The following is a 20360-nucleotide window of genomic DNA, read 5'->3' on the forward strand; positions in this document are numbered from 1 at the left end:
CAGTTTCAGCAAAAGTGGACTAAAGTATGCATCTTGGTCAGGCTTTTATTCTAGCATAATACATTTTCTTAACCTTTAGCCTTAGAGTTAATCTTCAATGTGGCAGTTCTTATGAATCTGTTTATAGATAGGACTAACAGTGGAAAAATATCTCTGAGAGCTCTTGTCATCAAAGAAAGTTCTAATGAAATAATGGGGCTTTTAAATATAGATCATTAGTCAGAGACATGAAACAAACATCCTCTTATTAAGCTATTACCTCACCTCATTGTTGAAAGCATGAAACTGCAGAGAGTTAGAGTATATCATTTTCATAAAATATTAGTTGTTGAAGAGCTGGTCTCCAGGCATTTTAGGTTATTTTTTCCTATTCATTGAAGTCCAAAATATTGCTCATCTGAACTTTCTCTGTTAATCACTGTTACAGTAAATCTGAGACTGCAAGACGCCCAGTAATTCATTACCAATGCAGAACTTGTTCACCTTAAGGTCAGTTATTCAGTCCTTGAGCTGACTGTCTTTAACAAGAAATCATCATCTTGAATGAATAAAATAAATAATAAAAAGGAAGGCAAGAGAGTTTAGTTCAAGAATCTGGACCGAAAAGCCACCAGGTTTCTAGGCGCCATTTCCCCTTCATCCTCCTCTGCTGTCCACTGTCCCATTTTAGAAGGGAATAAACTGCTGGTGAGGTTGGGTTGAAGGTTCCCTACCCCCAGAAGTAGCCCTGTTAAGCACTTTTGTGTCCCCACATACTCTGGGAGCATAAGGGATAGGCCCAGAAATCTGCCACAGAGGAGGTATCTCCTGGGCTGACCAAGGGCCAGGGAGAGTTTCTGAGCAAAGTGGGCAGAGGGGAGAATTTCTAGTGAAGAAAGGTGTGTGCACAAAGTCAGTGAGAAATTGAAGACTATAGGGTTTTCAAAGAACTCTAGTACTTATGCTCATAGGGCTGAAGCATGAATTAGGAAAGAAGTTGGCTAAGAACTATGACCAGATGTGTAGCCTGATGCCCGATGATGAACGGCACTCTGCTATAGAGAGTGGTTCATGTTCTCTAGCCTTAAAATGGCATAGAACATTCTGAGTGAGGGAATTCCCTGGAAGGTTTGCAGTTATGTGGAGAATGGAGTTTTTCAAATTAATTTAATTAATTAATTTGGTTGTGCTGGATCATAGCTGTGGCAGGCAGGATCTCTAGTTGCAGCATGCGAGCTCTTAGTTACTGCATGTGAGATATAGTTCCCTGACCAGGGATCAAACCCGGGCTCCCTGCATTGGGAGAGCAGAGTCTTAGCCACTGGACTACCAGGGAAATCCCTAGAGAATGGATTTGAGGGAGGCAGACAAAACTGGAGATAAAGGAACTGATTAGGGGGATGAGAAATACCAGGAAAAATAAGAGGGTAGGATTCAGAAGTTAGGAGGAGTAGGAGAGAAGGAAGAATTGACACTAAGGTTCGTGGCTGGGGTGACAGCTTGGGCTCTCAGGAGACAGGAATACAGGAGAAATGAAGGTGAGCTGAGGTGGGGAGCAGTAGGGAGTTCGTTTACTATGATGTGTCCAATAGAGACTGGTTAGATAAAGGGTTCTAAAGGATAGACCCTTGAGAGAGACTGGGAAACCATCAGCATTGCAAATGGTAATTAAAGCACTTCTGAGTTACTTTCCAGCCCTTAAATCCTGTGGTTCAATGAATAACGTAATCTCTTCAACAAATGCCCATTTCAGGAAGTCTAAAATGAGCAGTGGCCGGTGTGAAGTGACTTGATGACACAGTGCAATTCTGTCTCTCGTGGTTATGACTAGTAAATCAGTTGTGATCTCAGCCTGATGTGGACATTGAAAATCCATCAGGACAGATTTAATGAGTGTCTTCTTTGTGTTAGATGCTGCAGGGAAGATTCACTTTTTTTTTTTAAGATGTGAAATCATTTCGTTGAGTTTTTCCATTCAAGTTGAGGTAAGATGTAGAGGTTTAAAAAAAGGGTAGAGGTCAGAGAGATTGGTCAGGAAGGTCAGGAAGTAGGGTTTAGGAGGAAGACCTTGAATAGTGAATTTGAGATGATAACAGAAGATGAAATGGACATGATCAAGAATAAGAAGGATCTTGGCCAGAGACCAAGACTGGATTCATGCCATGTGAAGTCTGTGGAGAGGGTGGAGAGCAGAGGAGAAGGGAGTTTTGGGGAATAAAGCAGGTCGCAGGGAGGGCCGGCCTGAGCCCTGGCAGGCACCACCTTCAGGCTGAGAAAGGATGAGGCTCAGTGAACCAGGGAGGTTAAAGCTAGAAGGAGAATAATCCTCCATCAGGGGTCGTGAAAAGGGAGTTTAAGGAGAAAGGTGACCAGACGTGATGATGACTGACTAGAAAATGATCATTGAATTTAATGATAGGTTGGCTGCTGGTGGTTTTTCTCAAAGGATAAAGAGTTAGAAAGACCTGTAGGTCAGGAAGGGAAGAGTAAGAAGAGTAATGATGATAATAGTAATAGTAACATGTACACTTCCTAAGTTATATGGTAAGCAGTGTTTTATGCACCTTGTGCATTTTAATTTTGTAAATTACTATAGTAATTTTAGAAGCATACTAGTATTATTAACATTACTAATATTGTTACTGTTTCCGTTTTACTGATGAGAGGTATATTAGATAAAAACAGTGAGCATAGATAGTTCTTTTGATACATTTTGCAAGGATAGAAGAAGTGGAAAAAGCACAGTAGGGGACACTGTGGTTAGATGAACGCTTTTCTAAGAGACTGTGACATTTTTGAAAGCAATGAGGGAAGGAGACAGGGAGGAATCACTGAAGATGCAGGAGAAGGATGAGCAGGTGGATTGGAGGAAGAGGTGACTGGTAGGCATGGCGAGAGGGCCCAGCCTTAAGGAGAAGGGACACCATTTTGAGAAAATTAAGAAAGTTTTATAGTCACTCATATTTTACAGTTCAAAAGTGAGACTGTCTCTGAAGTTACGCTTGATCGTGTTGGACAGTTATGAAGAGACGTGAGAGAGCTGCTGAATATCATTGCATGCATCTTCTTTCCTTGAAAAATTTATGACTCAGTGTTTGAAGTTTTAGAAAAATTTAACTTTATTCGTTTGAACTTGCCCAAACTGAGTTCTGTCTGGTGTGATTTCACTTGTCATGTTCTTTATCATTTGTTACCTCATTTTGTTATTTGAACATAAACATGAAATCTTTTTCACATGTATTTGGATGCAATAATTGCATATTCTCTTGATCGTTTCTCAAAAAAGCTTGTATTTGGGACCTGTTTGGTTGAGAGGCAGAGAAGACAGCCTGGCAGTTGCAATGTGCAGTGTGGGCATAAACAAGGAGGACAGCAGTGCTGGGGATGGGAGACTGGAGAGGAAAGTGAGTTGCATAGCTGAGGATAAAGAACTGTATTGAAAAGTCCATTTGTGACTTTAAAACTGAGACTTGACTTTTACGAGAACACTTCTATTAACGGGAGATAGAAAGCACAGGACCACTGTCATCAAGTTTATAGAGAACAAAGTGAACTTAAGAGTTGGCCACTGGCTAATCAGTTGAGCAGCAGTGACATTTAGGATCTGAGTGGCTATAAATTGGTGACAGGAAATCATTCCCTGTGAATAAAGTCTTTCCTCTAGAGTAACAGGGAGGGCTGGCTACACTGCTGAACTTATCAGATCAGATTCTCCCTCTCTCCCTCCCGCTACTCCTGCCCCCTTCCCTTCATGGGAATGCAGTTTAAACTTGACCAAGTGTTTGAGCTCAGTTACTGAGTTGTATCCAACTCTGTGACCCCGTGGACTGTAGCCCGCTAGGCTCCTCTGTCCATTCACTATCTCTAGGACTGAATAAATCCTTGTTCGAGCAGGCCAATGATTTCAGCTGCCAATTTGCCAGATAGAACTATTAGCATTTACAGCAATCAAAAAAAGGTGACAATACTTGCACATATCTCCACTGCAGGAATATCCTCTCCTTGGAAATGAAAAAATCAAAAATATTTAGAAAACATGGACTGGGGCACTTGTAGCAGTCATTTCAGTTTCAAAACATTTCCTGAGGAAAAGTAAATGTTTTCTTTCTCATAGAACCCAATATTTTGTCTGTTGAGATATGTTCATCAAAACATTTTATTGATACATAAAATGTTTTCAAAGTTCATTCTGTGTAAACATGATCATCTCATACTAACTGGGGTGTGTTGAACACCTCTGTCTCTCCATTAGTATCTAGTGTCGTCTGTCTGTGTTTTGTGTCTCATGGTCCATGTCTTTTTTGCAGATATTGATGAATGTGTAAACAACACTATTTGTGACAGTCACGGGTTTTGTGACAATACGGCTGGCTCCTTCCGCTGCCTCTGTTATCAGGGCTTTCAGGCCCCACAGGATGGGCAAGGGTGTGTGGGTGAGTGCTTAGATTTTTTTTTTCTCCCGACATCTCTCTCTCAAGAAGAAATCAAAATCATCAACCACAGGAGAGATGGAAGCAAGGTAACTGGGCGGAATGACATCAATAATCTGATCTTGTCGTATGGTTTGGAGAGGTGCACAGTGACCCCGCAGCTTCTGAGATGGTAGGGATGTTAAGAAATAGAGAAGCATAACTTTGGATTTAAAGGTATATTAAAAAGAGCATCTGTTTAAGCTCTTAGCTGGGTATGCGGAACGCTCCAGTCCTTCCTGCACAGGAAATAGAGTCTGGTGTGTGGTAGAGCTTGTCTGTCTTCAAAACGTACCTCCCTTAGGCAGTGTGTTTAAGGAAACGTGTTGGCAGGAGTTTGTTTCCAGGAACGACACCCGTAAAATGATGCTTTGGCTTGTGCAAGCATAGTTCTTGCATCTGTTCTGAGATTGTCAGAGCTGGAAGGAATCTTGAGTATCATCAGATGTCCTAGAATATGGTCCATCACATGCTCACATAAAATAGCCACTTCTTATGTCATGTTCTGATCAGCCGTGATTTCTTTAAGTCAAATTCATCATGAAGGATACTTGCAATTAGAGCAATTAAATGGGAAAGAAATTATTTGATTCAGAACTTCACAGATAACAAGACTTTTTCTTTACTTAATAATTTAAGAAAATCTGCCTCTGGTCATTACATGGCAGATGACACTTGAGGATGAGTCAGCAATGTTTTAGTTTGGAAATTTGCAATGAAAGCAGCAATTCATTTCCCATCCAGATTGAACTGGGAAAACAAAGTTGGTTTGGAAATTTAACAATAAAATCACTTGAATAGTAACCACCTTTAAGGTAACACTGTTGTAATCACTTGTTCCAATTCCTGCTGTAGTTTCCTATGCACTAAATTACAGTGGTAAAAACCATCTGCCATTCACTAAATATGTCGACTTAATAGGTCTTGTGGTCTGGCCCTCACTTACTTTCTCAGCCTCACCGCCTGCTTCCTCACCGGTTACGCTCCTGCAGCATAAAACTGCTTATGATTGTTCATGTAGCTGGGAAGTGATTAGGCTGTTGTTTGCTCCTTTTGCTGAGAATAACCTCCTGGCCTCCCCCTCCCTGAGCCTCAGTCCATCCCATTCATTCCTGAAGCCCCTGAAGCCAGAAGTTCAATGTCATCTCCTCCCAGGTACCATTCCTGTTCCGCTTCTCACCCTCCAGCTAAGCTACTATCCTTCCTCCTGCTTCCCAAATACCTTGGGTAAATTCTATTGTAATACTTACATCCTTTTGTGCAATAAATCAATCATGTATGTGCTGCCTGCAGCTGCCTTTTCCAAGGCAACAAGCTCCATGTGATTGAGAACACTGTCTCTCCTGACTGGGCCTAATGTTTGGCCCATTGTAGGTGCTCAGTAAATGTTAACTGTTACCTATTGTGGTATCAGATGTCAAACCACTGACTCCACTTATCTTCTGAGCCCTTCGTTAATGTTTATTTCTAACTAGGCAGATGAGTGCACCAAATCCATGCCAATGTTTCGTTTCGACCCGCAATATACCACCCTTAGAGAAGGAATATCTGTTATCCTGTTAATAGACTTACATGTGTCGTTATATTTGTCTGTTCTCTTGGAAAAATATTAACTGAGCACCTCTTACATGTACCACACCACACTGGGTGTTCCTCAGGGTTTGAGAGATGAATCAGCCCTCTGGGACCAAGCTTTGGCCTCTCTGTTCCCACTGCTTGGATCCTGGCTGTTTACCCTTCTTATCCACTCATCCTTCAGATGGAGCTTGGTTCCAGTATTACTTCCTTAACCCACCACTGCACGTAAGGTCCACTGTTCTGTGCTGTCCTAATGCTCTGTACTTTTCATTCCTAGCACTTATCCTGGCCTCTATGACTTGACATTAAGCTCTCTGAAGGCAGGAGTTGGCAGGAGCTCCCTGAAGGCTTCCTACATCGTCATTGTCTCCCCAGTCTGAACCATAGAAGTAAACGAGAAAATATTTTTTGATTGAATGAATACCATCTGGTAGGAAAGATTTCAATAGCTATGGAAATAATATAAGTTAGAAAGTAGAAGATTCCATTTGATAGTTACCTAAAATTGATAAATGCAAACTGGCAAATATCTAAAGTCAATTTTTCTGGTCTAAATTATGACTGTCCAGGTTGATTAAATATACCAACTATCTGCTTTACTTTGTCATAATATCTTTTCATAAGCAAAACTCAGCTTATTGGATTTATATCTGTTTATATACAAAGTGAAATGGAAAACTGAGGTAATTATCCAAATAAGTCAAGAGAGATCAAGTTTTTGTCCAATTAACTGGGTATAGCAGGTGAAAATAGTATTTTTTTCCCGTGGATGACTTGGATAATTGCTCAAGTTTTTAACTTTCTATAAACCATCTTAGAGTATGCTCATGAAAGCTGATGTTTGTACACATTTAATCATGTTTAATGCATAAAATACATCAACATTTCAGATGTCAAGTCAGGTATTTTGTTTACTGGGCACTCATTAATGACATTTCTTCAGAGGAGAAAAGATAAAAAGTAGTATTGGACAAGGGCAGACATAAAATTAGCCTTTCTTTAGAGCCAGGTACTTGGTTACTGTTGAATAAAATGGACTCATCTGTGAATTTATAGTGTTTCAGTTAAGTATATTTAAGTAAAAATAAAAATATCTAGCAGAAGTAGAAATTACACTGTGGAACACCAACAGAAATTTTAAAGGCATGGTAATAGCAGTGAGAAGTTACTGGACCAGTTTGCTTCCTGCCAATGATTAATGTAACCCAGCAGCTACTTATAGCGGTTGTCCTTTCATTTCCCAAAGAGATACCCAACCTGACTTCTGGTTGTCAAGTTATGAACATTTTGGCTGCTAGGGAGCTATATCTTTAGACATGTGAGTGGACTGTAAACAATTTCTAAAAATGCATTTCAAGAATTTGGCAGTTTCTGAAGTGCCAGTGCTGCTAATTTTCCTTGAATTAAAAACTGAGAGAGAAGTACCCAGTTATTTAAGACCTCATATTGTCAAAAAGTCAGGGAAGTGAAAATTAAACAAAGCGTACATACGATGCTTGCGGTACGGTTTTGAGTTCTTCCTTAAAACCGGAGTGGGAGTTTGCAAGCCTTGCGTTGTGTTTTCTTTGTCCCGTCCCACAAACCAAAGCTTGCAGCACTGCCAATGGGAGCCCCTTCCCCCCAAAAGCTGAAGGGTTTGATTGTTTCCGGGGTGGGGGGAGTCCCCTTGTTCCTGCAGACACCACCAGTCATGGCACAGCTGGTGAAACAAAGCGTGGTCAGGAGTGAGGAACACATCTGACTTGGTCTGTGCTCCCTTTTCCAGATGTGAACGAATGTGAGCTGCTCAGTGGCGTGTGCGGTGAAGCCTTCTGTGAAAATGTGGAAGGGTCCTTCCTGTGCGTGTGCGCTGACGAAAGCCAGGAATACAGCCCCATGACCGGGCAGTGCCGCTCCCGGCTCTCCACAGGTAAGGGATGCTGTCTGCACGGAGGGCTTCTCCCGGGGGCCTGTGCCTTCTGGGCCAAAGACTCTGGGAGTGAGGAAGAAATGGCCAAATAGTTTGTCACCCTGCTGGAAGCGTTCATGCTGTTTCCAGGCCTGCCTTATCAGTGGACTTTAGACGTGGGTGATGACTGTTGGAGCCAGATGACCTCTAATGTGCTTTCCAACCCGGAGACGCCGTGGGGAAAGTGAAGGATCCAAAATGATGAGAACATTGGCTGGGAATTGCCTAAAACTGAGAGCCATCAGCTCAGGGCTTAATATGGCAACATCTCATTAAGTTGCATAATTCTTCTCTCTTGGCCCTTGGAGAAACGTATTTTGACACTTCTCTAAATTAAAAGCAACATATAGGTCCCTTGGGATCTACGAAGACTTCCTTCCACTTGGAATTCTTAAGGTCACCCCCCCCCCGCCCCGCCCCACACCCCCTAGAATTTGGCCAAGAGAATGGCTGTGATTATGTTTGTTTAAAATTTGATTTAGACTGTGTCATCATGGCATACTCTGAAATGGAGAGCTGATGCTTTTCCAGATAAATCAGTCAATTTCCAGATCACCCTTTTAGTTTGTGCCATGTGGCTATAGTATGATTGTGTTTTCAGGCAAGTAGGAGACTAAATGGTCCTTTGGGACCCAAATAAAATGAAACATAGAATGTGTTACTATCTTGCTCAATCCCAGTTGATTTTATCTGTGCTTCTAAGAAAGCTTTGGTTCTTCCTCAATAGGGTACACTTGTCCTGTGTGAGACAATTATCTTTGCAAGCAGTAAGGAATAAAATATAAAAATACTTCATTCACACACGTTTTCTTCTTAATGATTAAATACAGAAAGGTTATAGGTGCAGAATTAAATGTAGAGACAGTAATTCAAAAACACTATGAAAGGGAAGAAAGTATTTCTGGAGGGAGGGGTTGCTCTCCCTTTAATGACCATCCCTGCAACTTATGAGCCATAAAGGAGAGACTTTTTGTCTTAACTCTACTTGTAATGGAAAAAAAAAAATCAAAAACCTGGCTGGCCAATAATAGGATTGGTGAAGTAACTACCTTTTTATTTGTCTTTGGTTCTATAGAGTAGCACCATCCCCCATAGTTTTATTGTGACTGGAATAATTGATACAGTATTGTGTGGTCATTAACTCATCTGTATGAAGGTTAGTAGTCATGATAAATGCATGTGATACAATGTCAAGTGAAAAAAAGAAAAGATAGTCCAGTGATCACAGTCTGTGGAGAAAGGGGATGGAAAGAAGACATAAAAATATAATTATTGGAATTACTGGAAATTTTAATTCTTTATTTTCCACACTTTTTTTGAATACTTAAATTGGAATGACCATGTTCTGATCTGTGAACTGTTTTCTGGCTATGCAAGCTTGGGCATATCATTCAACATCTACGAGTTTGATTTTCTCACCTGTAAAATAAAGGCTATATTTGCTTCACAGAGCTTTATGGGTTTTTAAAAAAATTATATACATAAAAGCCATTCGTTAATAATGAAGTGATATGTGAAGTATTAAAATCCAGACACATAAGGGTTATGTACTTCTCTTCCTTTCGTGATCCCTTTGGAGATGGTGGGTGTTTTTTGACTGCAAATATTTTTTTGCTAGAGTGCTTTAGTAATACCAAGAAGGGGTTTGTTCAGTTCACCTAGTTTCAGTTAAGGTAGGTGTCTGTGAGCCTAAAGTTTGCTCACTTCTTTTTTAGAGATTAATAGTGCCTTAATAAGATCATGAGACCATCTGAACCATTTTCCATGAACTGGATTAGCTCACTGTACAGTGTGAAAGTGAAAGTGTCAGTTACTCTGTTGTGTCCAGCTGTGTGCGACCCAATGGACTGTAGCCCGCTAGGCTCCTCTGTTTGTGGAATTCTCAAGGTAGGAATACTGGAGTGGGTTGCCATTCCCTTCTCCAGGGACCTCTCCAGGGATCAAACTCGGGTCTCCTGTATTGCAGGCAGATTCTCTTCCGTCTGGGCCACCAGGGAACCCAAGCTTACTGTAAACTACTTAAAACTTTACAGTAACTCGTCTTGTAAGCCTTATCCCTCATCCTCTACTTTTTAAGTTTTTGTTTAATTGAGTCCCTATCACCTGCTTTGCCCCCTTTAGCTCCTTGTTTTCTCATTGACTGACTCTTTCTGGAAAATTCTTCCAGAGTACTTTCCTGCTTCTGCAAAGAACAGCATTTTTGAATATTCAGCTTCATAAAGCTTGTCTGCCAATGTATACATAGTTTCTCTTTCCTCTTAACATTATATCTGATCCTTTAATTTCTGAGTTTCTTGCCTATTTTCCCCATAGTTCTCTGGCTTCTGCCAAATATTGTACACACTCAGTTGTTTTATTGGTCCATGTCAGTATAATCTGCCTTAGTAACTGGTGAAGCTTATTAATTTGTATCATCCCTGGCAACTCTGATTTCTACCATATCTCAATTTGTATGGTTCTTGGCAAACTTGAACTGATTTTATGGAGTCTTAAGTTTGTCTTTGATAATATCTTCATTTTAGTAATTCTCTATCCTGGGAGATTAGCTATAAACTGCAAGAGGAGCTTCCTCTCTGATTTCATCAAACTTCATCAAATTGACAAAATGGTCAATTGTTTGAAAAAGCTGATTAAAACTGGCAGTCATAAAAATGATAATATGTCTTTTCAATATTTAAGTTTTTAACTTAAAGCATGTAACATACGTTTATTCCCCGATCTCTCAAGAAGAGCCGAGATCTGTCTTTGAGTAGAAATCCACTTGTATTCCATATGGCTTGTCTTGCATAAAACACATCTATTAGATATTATCTACACCACCCACTTCAGAGGGAGTAAGAATGTAAAGGCCTTTGCTAAGTAAATAAGTGCAAAGTCACTTTAGCTTTTCACAGTTTTACTCAATTTTCTATGGTTGTCTTACCCACTTCTAGTTTGATAACTTTTTTTTAAAAACTTTTTTTAACCTTAGTCGTTCTAAAAGCTTTAAACTTGTTCTAGAAACAACTCTTCTGCTCACTCATATTTGATTAGTTTATATACAATTTACTTATGTAATTACAATAATTGTTACATTGGCACAGAGTATTTGAGAATAAGCATAGCTGAGTCACAGTTGGCGTACTGCTCAACACATTAGAACAGAAGTGTGTGGACCCACCTGAGAACAGCCAGCTGGCGATGAGCCCTCCACTAGCTTGTGGGCATTAGCCAGGATGTTTTTTGGAGGACAGGAGAACATTTGTTCATCTAACAAGTTGGTTAAATTAAAAGAGTCTGTATCATTTTCCAGTCAAAGAACCTGCTGTTACCGAGAATAAAACATGTTGTACCATATTTAAGTTAAGGTTTTTATCAAGGATTCAAACTAATTTCATTCTTTACATGATAGACTAAAAGCTTAGATCTCATCCTTCCTGGAAAATAATTAGGAAAAAAAGATACATTTGCTTTGTAGGCCGTAATATTTTTACTTGGCTCTAAATGTCCCTAGGGCAACAGACATTCCAACAAGTTGCAGTAGCATTGTTATCTGAAGTGATGCATTACTGAGGACAGAACTGAGGCTGAGGAGTGGATGCCAGAAAGAGAGATTTCAGATCAGTATGCAGAAGAACTTTCCAATAGCTCGAGATGGTCACAATTTCTTGTGAAATTGTGGGTGTTTCCCTAGCTGTGTCCGAGAGCAAGTGGGACACCTACTGGCTGGCAGAACGACTCTTACCTTCAGTAGGGCCTTGTCCCAGGTGACTTAGAAGGTACTTTCAAACTTTAATATCCCAGGATTTTTGTTTCTGAACTATTAGGCTCCCACCTAATTTTTTTTAGGTCTGGGTCAAATGTTTTCACTGCCTGGGCCTTTGACCACTAATTTACATTGCTGTACATTGCCTAAAATGTACACCTGAAACAGAAATACCTAAAAAAGGTCCATAGCGGACCACTCAGCACCTGTAAGGATATGGCTATGAAATGTAGCCTGATGTTTTTACTTCCTCAGTGCCTGTGATCATTGCTCAATAAGGACTTTATGTCCTTGGGCACTCTAAAAGAAGCAGTAAACATTCTGTGTGGGCAACTGAAGCCATACCCACAAAACACTTGATTGCTGCACAGAGGTTACTCTGGGGGAAGAACTGAATTTTATTTTTAAAATAGAAAGCATAATGAAAAGAACGCAAAGATATATATTATAATTAATACAGGTGTTCTTTGCTTTAAGAAAAGAAAATGAACAAGATCAGACATTATAAAACATAAATTGGGCTGGTTATTTGCATTATGTAATAATTGTTCTTCATTTAAGAAAAGCACGCAGGCAATGTCAGAAATTATAAGATGTATAAATTGGAGTTATAATTTGGATTATAAAATAAGCATTCTGTATATAATTCATGGTAGGGTTTCCTTAAATAGTAAGAGCTTATTCTCATGTCACAAGCTGACAGTCCTAGATGTCTACATCTAGAAAAACCTTACTGTATTTCCAGCCCAGCAGCTTTATTTACAGATAAGGAAACTTAAATTGAAGAAAGGGAAAAATCACTAGACCATTCAGTTATGACCTAAATCAAATCCCTTATGATTATACAGTAGAAGTGACAAATAGATTCAAGGTATTAGATCTGATAGAGTGCCTGAAGAACTATGGATGGAGGTTCATCACATTATACAGGATCTAGGGAACAAGACCATCTCCAAGAAAAAGAAATGCAAAAAGGCAAAATGGTTGTCTGAGGAGACCTTACAAATAGCTAAGAAAAGATGAGAAGCTAAAGGCAAAGAAAAAAAAGGAAAGATATACCCATCTGAATGCAGAGTTCCAAAGAATAGCAAGGAGAGATATGAAAGCCTTCCTCACTAATCAATGCAAAGAAATAAGGGAAAACAATAGAATGGAAAAGACTAGAGATCTCTTCAAGGGAATATTTCATGCAAAGATGGACTCAATAAAGGACAGAAATGGTATGGACCTAACAGAAGCAGAAGATATAAAGAAGAGGTGGCAAGAATACAGAGAAGATCTATACAAAAAAGATCTTCACAACCCAGATAATCACGGTGGTGTAATCACTCACCTCGAGCCAGACATCCTGGAATGAGAAGTCAAGTGGGCCTTAGGGAGCATCACTACAAACAAAGCTAGTGGAGGTGATGGAATTCCAGTTGAGCTATTTCAAATCCTGAAAGATGATGCTGTGAAAGTGCTGCAGTCAATATGCCAGCAGATTTGGAAAACTCAGCAGTGGCCATAGGGCTGGAAAAGGTCAGTTTTCATTCCAATTCCAAAGAAAGGCAATGCCAAAGAACGCTCACACTACCACACAATTGGACTCATCTCACATGCTAGTAAAGTAATGCTCAAAATTCTCCAAGACAGGCTTCAACAGTACATGAACTGAGAACTTCCAGATGGTCAAGCTGGATTTAGAAAAGGCAGAGGAACCAGAGATCAAGTTGCCAAAATCTGTTGGATCATCAAAAAAGCAAGAGAGTTCCAGAAAAACATCTACTTCTGCTTTATTGACTATGCCAAAGCCTTTGACTGTGTGGATCACAGTAAACTGTGGAAAATTCTGAAAGAGATGGGAATACCAGACCACCTGACCTGCCTCTTGAGAAATCTGTATGCAGGTCAAGAAAGATAGAACTGGACATGAAACAACAGACTGGTTCCAAATAGGAAAAGGAGTACGCCAAGGCTGTATATTGTCACCCTGCTTTTATATGCAGAGTACATCATGAGAAACACTGGGCTGGAGGAAGCACAGGCTGGAATCAAGATTGCCGGGAGAAATATCAATAACCTCAGATATGCAGATGACACCACACTTATGGCAGAAAGTGAAGAACTAAAGAGCCTCTTGATGAAAGTGAAAGAGGAGAGTGAAAAAGGTGGCTTAAAACTCAACATTCAGAAAACTAAGATCATGGCATCTGGTCCAATCACTTCATGGCAAATAGATGGGGAAACAATGAAAAAAGTGACAGACTTCTTTTGGGCGGCTCCAAAATCACTGCAGATGGTGACTGCAGCCATAAAATTAAAAGACGCTTGCTTGCTCCTTGGAAGAAAAGTTATGACCAACCTAGACAGCATGTTAAAAAGCAGAGACATTACTTTGCCAACAAAGGTCCATCTAGTCAAAGCTATGGTTTTTCCAATAATCATGTGTGGATGTGAGATTTGGACTATAAAGAAAGATGAATGCCAAAGAATTGATACTTCTGAACTGTGGTGTTGGAGGAGACTCTTGAGAGTCCCTTGGACTGCAAGGAGGTCCAACCAGTCCATCCTAAAGGAAATCAGTCCTGAATGTTCATTGGAAGGACTGATGTTGAAGCTGAAACTCCAATCCTTTGGCCACCTCATGTGAAGAACTGAGTCACTGGAAAAGACACTGATGCTGGGAAAGATTGATGGTGGGAGGAGAAGGGGATGACAGAGGATGAGATGGTTGGATGGCATCACCGACTCAATGGACATGAGTTTGAGTAAACTCTGGAAGTTGGTGATGGATAGGGAGGTTTGGTGTGCTCCAGTCCATGGGGTCACAAAGAGTTGGACACGACTGAGTTATAGAACTGAACTGAAGTGAAGGAAGCCAAGGCCTATAGAGAATTTCTAAATCTTATTCTTAGGGTCATATAGCTAATGTTTGGCAGAATGGCCCAGGAACCCAATTCCAGGATTCTTGCACTTAATTCTGCTTCTCTAGGCCAAAGACCCCATGATACCTCATTCTTCTAAAAATTAGCTTCCTTTTTACTTCATTTCTTTGTTTTGTCCTCATTTTAGAGCAATGCATATTCTCAGAAAATTGGCAAATATAAAAATACATCAAAAAAGAAATTGCCACTGCTGTGTTACCATCCCGGAATAATTTCTGGCACCATGTTGACCTCCGAATCCTTGGAAGAGACACAGCCACCTCCACTGACCTGTGTCCCAGTTCGTCCTCAGTGCCCTGGGATCAGCCCTCAGACCCTTCATCTGGGTGAAACCCCTTCCTCTGCGACAGTTTCTCATCTCACTCCCCCTTTTCCCTTTGATTGACTTCAGGACATTACTCTTCCCCGTATCCTCCTACCACTTACGCTGGTCTTTTTCTGTCTCCTTCTGAACTCTTTCTATTGCCATTCCTTAAATAATAATGCCCCAGAGAGCTGCATATTTCCCCCTCTTTTTACTCTCTGTTCTTCTCCTGGGATATTTTACCTCTTCTCCAAGTCAACTATTGCTTACTTGGTGTGGAGAGCCAAATTAAACATGTTTGCCTCCACTCCGCTCCTCTGAGCCACACTCCTCTATTTCCAGCCACTTGTTATTGGACCTTCTTCCTGGAGTGTCTTATAAGCATCTTTGCCTAAAATTATCCAAAACCAAATTAATTACCCTTCTCTCTTCAACTTGTTACTTTCCCAGTGTATACTCATTAATTGCCAAACATCTATACTGGAAATCCTGAGGTCGTACTTTAACCCCCCTTTACCCCCATTCATCCAAGCCACTGTAACATCCTGCCAACTCTTCCTCGACAGTATCCTTCAAATCTCTGCTCCTCTGTTACCCCTGCCCCAGGCCAGTCCTTCAGCATCTCTTACCTGGACTGCGGCACTTGCCTTCTCCTTATTTCTCTCCCCGTTTATCCCATTGATTCCTGTTCCACACTGCTGCCAATTCATATTTTCAAAACATAAACCTGGTTTTAAGCCCTTAAAACTTTCAGCTGCTTATTCCTGCCTCCAGCAGGAACCTCGCATCCACCGGCAGGGTGACAAGAACTTTATGCTGTGCCATTCCTGTTTGCATCGGCTGCCACCCAGCTCACTGCTTACACAGTGCCTACCCTATGGAGACACTCAGTACCTGTTGAATAATAGGTTTCTCTGCATTCAAGAGTGTTCCTTCTCTACCCCATCATCTCATTCCTAGTTCTGTAGAATGAAAATTCTTCGTTTTATCAAAGATATAATGGACCACACTTAATTGAGGAATAGTCTGTTCACATGTCTAGGTAGAAGGGACAGTACCCCTATGTGCTTTCAATAAGATTACAAGTAGAGCAAAAGAAAAAAAAGCAGATCCCCGCTTCGTGCAGATCATCCTGTGGTTCTGACAATTGAACCCAAACAGCATTCTTGTTCCCTCTTCCTGGAGAGGTCTACTGCAGGTTTTCTGTATGTACATATTTTTTTTTAAGGCAGGAGACCATGTATAATATCACTCAACTGTTATAGTTGGCAGAGTGACTTTTTTAAAATGTATTTAGCTAGCCTGTAAAATAAATTAACTTTGGAAGAATTTTTTTAAAATAATTTCTGATTGGAAAAAAAGACCTTTGGTAGGAAAAAAAATTAAAGACAGTGAAACCACAGTATTTAGAATGCAAACATTGTAAAATGCCATAAAACTCCTGAGGTCTTATTGTGTATTTGTAGTGGATCTATACCATAAATGTAGGTAAGGCTGAGGAAAATATGCTCACTTGTTATTAAAAAAAAAAGATTGGGTCAGGTTTCTTTCCACCTCCAAAAAACTAGAGTGAGAGGAGTTTACTACCAAATTATGCTTTTATTTTCATGAAAATTTCGGCTTGCTGTATATGGTATCTAAAATGAATTTTTAATAGGAAGTGTTGATATTTGAATGAACTGACATACCAGTTGAGTAAACCCTGTATATATATATGTATAAACCATTTTATCTTCTTAATATGAGACACTGTTGCATTAGAAATACATTTTAGATCTAGTGTTAGTTGCTCAGTCGTGTCCGACTCTTTGCTACCCTATGGACTGTAGCCCCCAGGGCTCTCTATCTGTGGGTTCTCCAGGCAAAAATACTGGAGTAGGTTGCCGTTTTCTTCTCCAGGGGATCTTCCCCACCCAGGGATCAAACCCGGTCTGCATTGCAAGCAGATTCTTTACCACTGAGCCACCAGGGAAGCCCTTGGTTCCTAGAACTTGCCACAAACAGGGCCTGGAGAGGAATGGTTTCTACAATTCCTTTTAAACGTTTCCAGACACTTTACATGTCACTGCAGATGTGGTTTTACTCTCGAGGGCATCCTCACTGGGCCCCGCCGTGCACCTGTTCCGGTGATGTGCTGGGGCTGTGCCGCGCTGACGTCGCCCCCTTGCCCTTCTGTGTTGCTGGCTGCACCTCGCCCCATGTGTGTGTCTCGGTTTTCTTTCTCCATGGCACTTTATTCTGCTTTCAGGAGTCTCTTCTTTCACCCAGATCTGCCCACTTTTCTTCTGACTTCTCCAGTTTCTAGTAATATCTCCATCAGTGAGCCTTTGTCAGTCAGTCAGTCAGTCCAGTCACTCAGTTGTGTCCGACTCTTTGCGACCCCATGAACCGCAGAATGCCAGGCCTCCCTGTCCATCACCAACTCCCGGAGTTTACTCAAACTCATGTCCATTGAGTCGGTGATGCCATCCAGCCATCTCATCCTCTGTCGTCCACTTCTCCTGCCTTCAATCTTTCCCAACATCAGGGTCTTTTCAAATGAGTCAGCTCTTCGCATCAGGTCACCAAAATATTGGAGTTTCAGCTTCAACATCAGTCCTTCCAATGACCACCCAGGATGATTTCCTTGAGGATGGACTGATTGGATCTCCTTGCAATCCAAGGGACTCTCAAGAGTCTTCTCCAACACCACAGCTCAAAAGCATCAACTTTTCGGTGCTCAGCTCTCTTCACAGTCCAACTCTTACATCCATACATGGCCACTGGAAAAACCATAGCCTTGACTAGATGGACCTTTGTTGGCAAAGCCTTTGTAAGGAATAATATTTATTTATCTGGCTGTGCCACGTCTCAATTGCGGCATGTGGATGTTAGATTTTTACTGTAGCATGCGAGATTTTTAGTTGTGGCATGTGGGGTCTAGTTCCCCGACCAGGGATCTAACCTAGGTTCCCTGCATCAGAAGCATGAAGTCTTATCTACTGGACCACCAGGGAAGCCCCTCCATCCATGAGACTTTCTCTTCTCACCCTCGCCCCAGCCTGCTTCTCTCCAAGGCTTATTCTTTCCAGTATCTTCTAACTTCTTCATCACTAAAAAAGCAAAACCAAAAATCCTCTGTTCCACCTGGCAAGTCCTTGAGGTGCTTCTCTTCCAGTAGAGATTGGCGTTGTCCTCTGCCTTAGCACCCGAGGGATGAACACATCTATCCTTATTCACATGTTCATGTATTCCTGCCTGTTCTCAGGCCCCTCTGTGACTCCTTCCACAGACCACCACTCCCATGCCTGCTCTATCCCCACAGACCTAAGGACAGTTGTACTTTTATTCCTCCTCACCTGTCACATCTTAGTTTCTGAACAAATTTTTTAAAGTTTATTTTTCAAGGACTTGATTTGAAAACGTCGGCTCCTCTAGGCAGCCTTCCAGGAGAGCCTTGCCCCCAGTTCTCTGCAGTGTGGCTTACATGCCCAGCACTTGCTTTTCTTGCACTGTCATGGCCTGAGTCCCCACCTGATTAACCTCTTTAAGGACGGCAACTGTGTGGAAGAATCTGCTTCGAAAGTATTTTTGCTCTTGTACTTCATTTCCTAACCTTTATTTTTTTATTTCTTCCATGTCTTTTACTATCTGAACTTACCGCCTTTCTACACTCTTCCTTTTTATTTGCATCCCTTTGTGTTTGGCCCATTCCTATTGTCAGTGCCTGTTTTCTGAAACTTACCAATGGCTTTCTTCTAAATTCCACTTGAAACACACACACACACTTCTTATTTTCCAAGTCTTTGAATGAGAAAACTAGGGGTGGGAAATGAATTTCCAAGTTCTCTTTTACTCTTGGACTATTAGATTAGAATTCTTTTTCTCATAGAAGTATGAGTTGGTATAAAACAGTGCCTGTGATGATTTTAATATAAAGAGAATAAAAGCTTTCCAAATAATTCTGGTGAAAAGCAGTTTGCTGAACATTATCACTGTCACAGACTTTTATAAATGGATGTCTTTTTCAGGATTAGGGGGCATTGTTTACTCACGCATACTTGTAATGTGACTCTTCATTTGCTGTCATCATCCTGTCTCAGAGGGCCATGGAGGGAATTGGCATCTAAAGGCTTTCAGAACATATTGCAAATGGAATGTCCTCTGTAACCAAGGAAGTGTTCCAGATCTCCTCACCCCAGCAGCAAACCTAAGGTTAGGCATATTTAGGGAAAGACTAAAGCAGGAAACAGTCCTATAAGTGAACAGCCATGTTCTCTTTCTGATGAAACAGGAGAGCTTCTAGAAAGGGCAATTCACCAGTGGTACCTACTGCTTAAACTCGCTCCTTCCTATTCAGAGTAACAGAAGACCATCACATTGTACGTGGGCTTAACACTGAACTCCATGCCAGCAGGAATTAGCTGCTGCCCTCTGGGCAAAGGCAAAGCAAAATAAACTCATGTTTATTGAGATGCTAGGAAGCTGAGCCCCACAGAAAAGGTTTGGGGAGGCATTAGGCACAGCACGTTGGACCCAAGCTAAATGCTCTCCTCCAGAAAATGAAGATGCTATTTAATCTGTATTGTTTATCTCGTGGAGAGTTAAATACTTTGCACATTGCATGAAAAGACATTTGTAATAATTTCTTAAAAAAAGCACCCAAGTAGGAAGGTCCAAAACCTCATTTTTTATCACCAGCCACACCCCAATTAAAACACATACATTGCTTTTTATACACAGATGTTAAGCCAGCCTCTTAATACATATTGAAAAATCAAATATGAAAATACTGGAGGTGAAGTAATATATTCCGTAGAAGTCTATGGCATGAGATATGAAGTATGGCTAACATTATTAATAAAATCTTTAAGACAAATAGAATCAATTCTTTTCCGAGCATGGCACCTTCTACATCATTTGATTTGGTCTTTCAAAATTATTTTGTGATAGAAAAATTCCTCCCCTGGCAGCAGTGATGTAAACTCATAGAGTTGTTTTGTTTTTTTTTTAAAGAAATAATATTACATGTATTTATTGATCAGATTGTTGCCCTGGTGGAAAAATGCTCTAGGAAGTTAATTATTTAAAGGTTAAGAAGATAGGGAAATTGTAGCTTTTCACAGAATGACCTTTATGGACCAGTTTTTGTTTTCTTTTTTTTTAAAGGAATTTGCATCTCTTTCCAAACTCAGATGAGGGCCTGACTAATCCTCAATTTCAGCTGTGTAAACAGTGAACTTTCAAACTGCTTGGAAAGAAAATAAGAGCAGAACTTGTAATAGCCAATGTAAAACCTGAATAATACAGTGATATTGATTATTTCTCTTATGCAATCACCTTAGAGTTTCCTTCCAAAGAAAAAAGAAATTTTATTTCTGTGAATGTAAAGAACATGGTAGAAATAGTGTTTAAGTGTATATAAAGTTTT

The 20360-nt window shown here is 40.6% G+C and overlaps 1 protein-coding gene across 13 annotated transcripts in view; it reads left to right on the forward strand.

Moving 5' to 3' along the window:
- Window positions 1-20360, forward strand: part of LTBP1 (latent transforming growth factor beta binding protein 1) — a 434653-nt gene that overhangs the window by 368380 nt on the left and 45913 nt on the right. For 8 of the 13 annotated variants that reach the window (XM_070476676.1, XM_070476671.1, XM_070476680.1 and 5 more), the window contains 2 exons: window positions 4287-4412; window positions 7792-7935. In XM_070476676.1, the coding sequence (XP_070332777.1) occupies window positions 4287-4412; window positions 7792-7935 (270 nt within the window). The remainder of the gene's footprint in view (window positions 1-4286; window positions 4413-7791; window positions 7936-20360) is intronic. The other 5 variants (XM_070476685.1, XM_070476704.1, XM_070476711.1 and 2 more) reach the window with 1 other exon arrangement.

The sequence above is a fragment of the Odocoileus virginianus genome, chromosome 2, assembly GCF_023699985.2.
Source record: "Odocoileus virginianus isolate 20LAN1187 ecotype Illinois chromosome 2, Ovbor_1.2, whole genome shotgun sequence".
In the NCBI taxonomy this organism is placed as follows: Eukaryota; Metazoa; Chordata; class Mammalia; order Artiodactyla; family Cervidae; genus Odocoileus; species Odocoileus virginianus.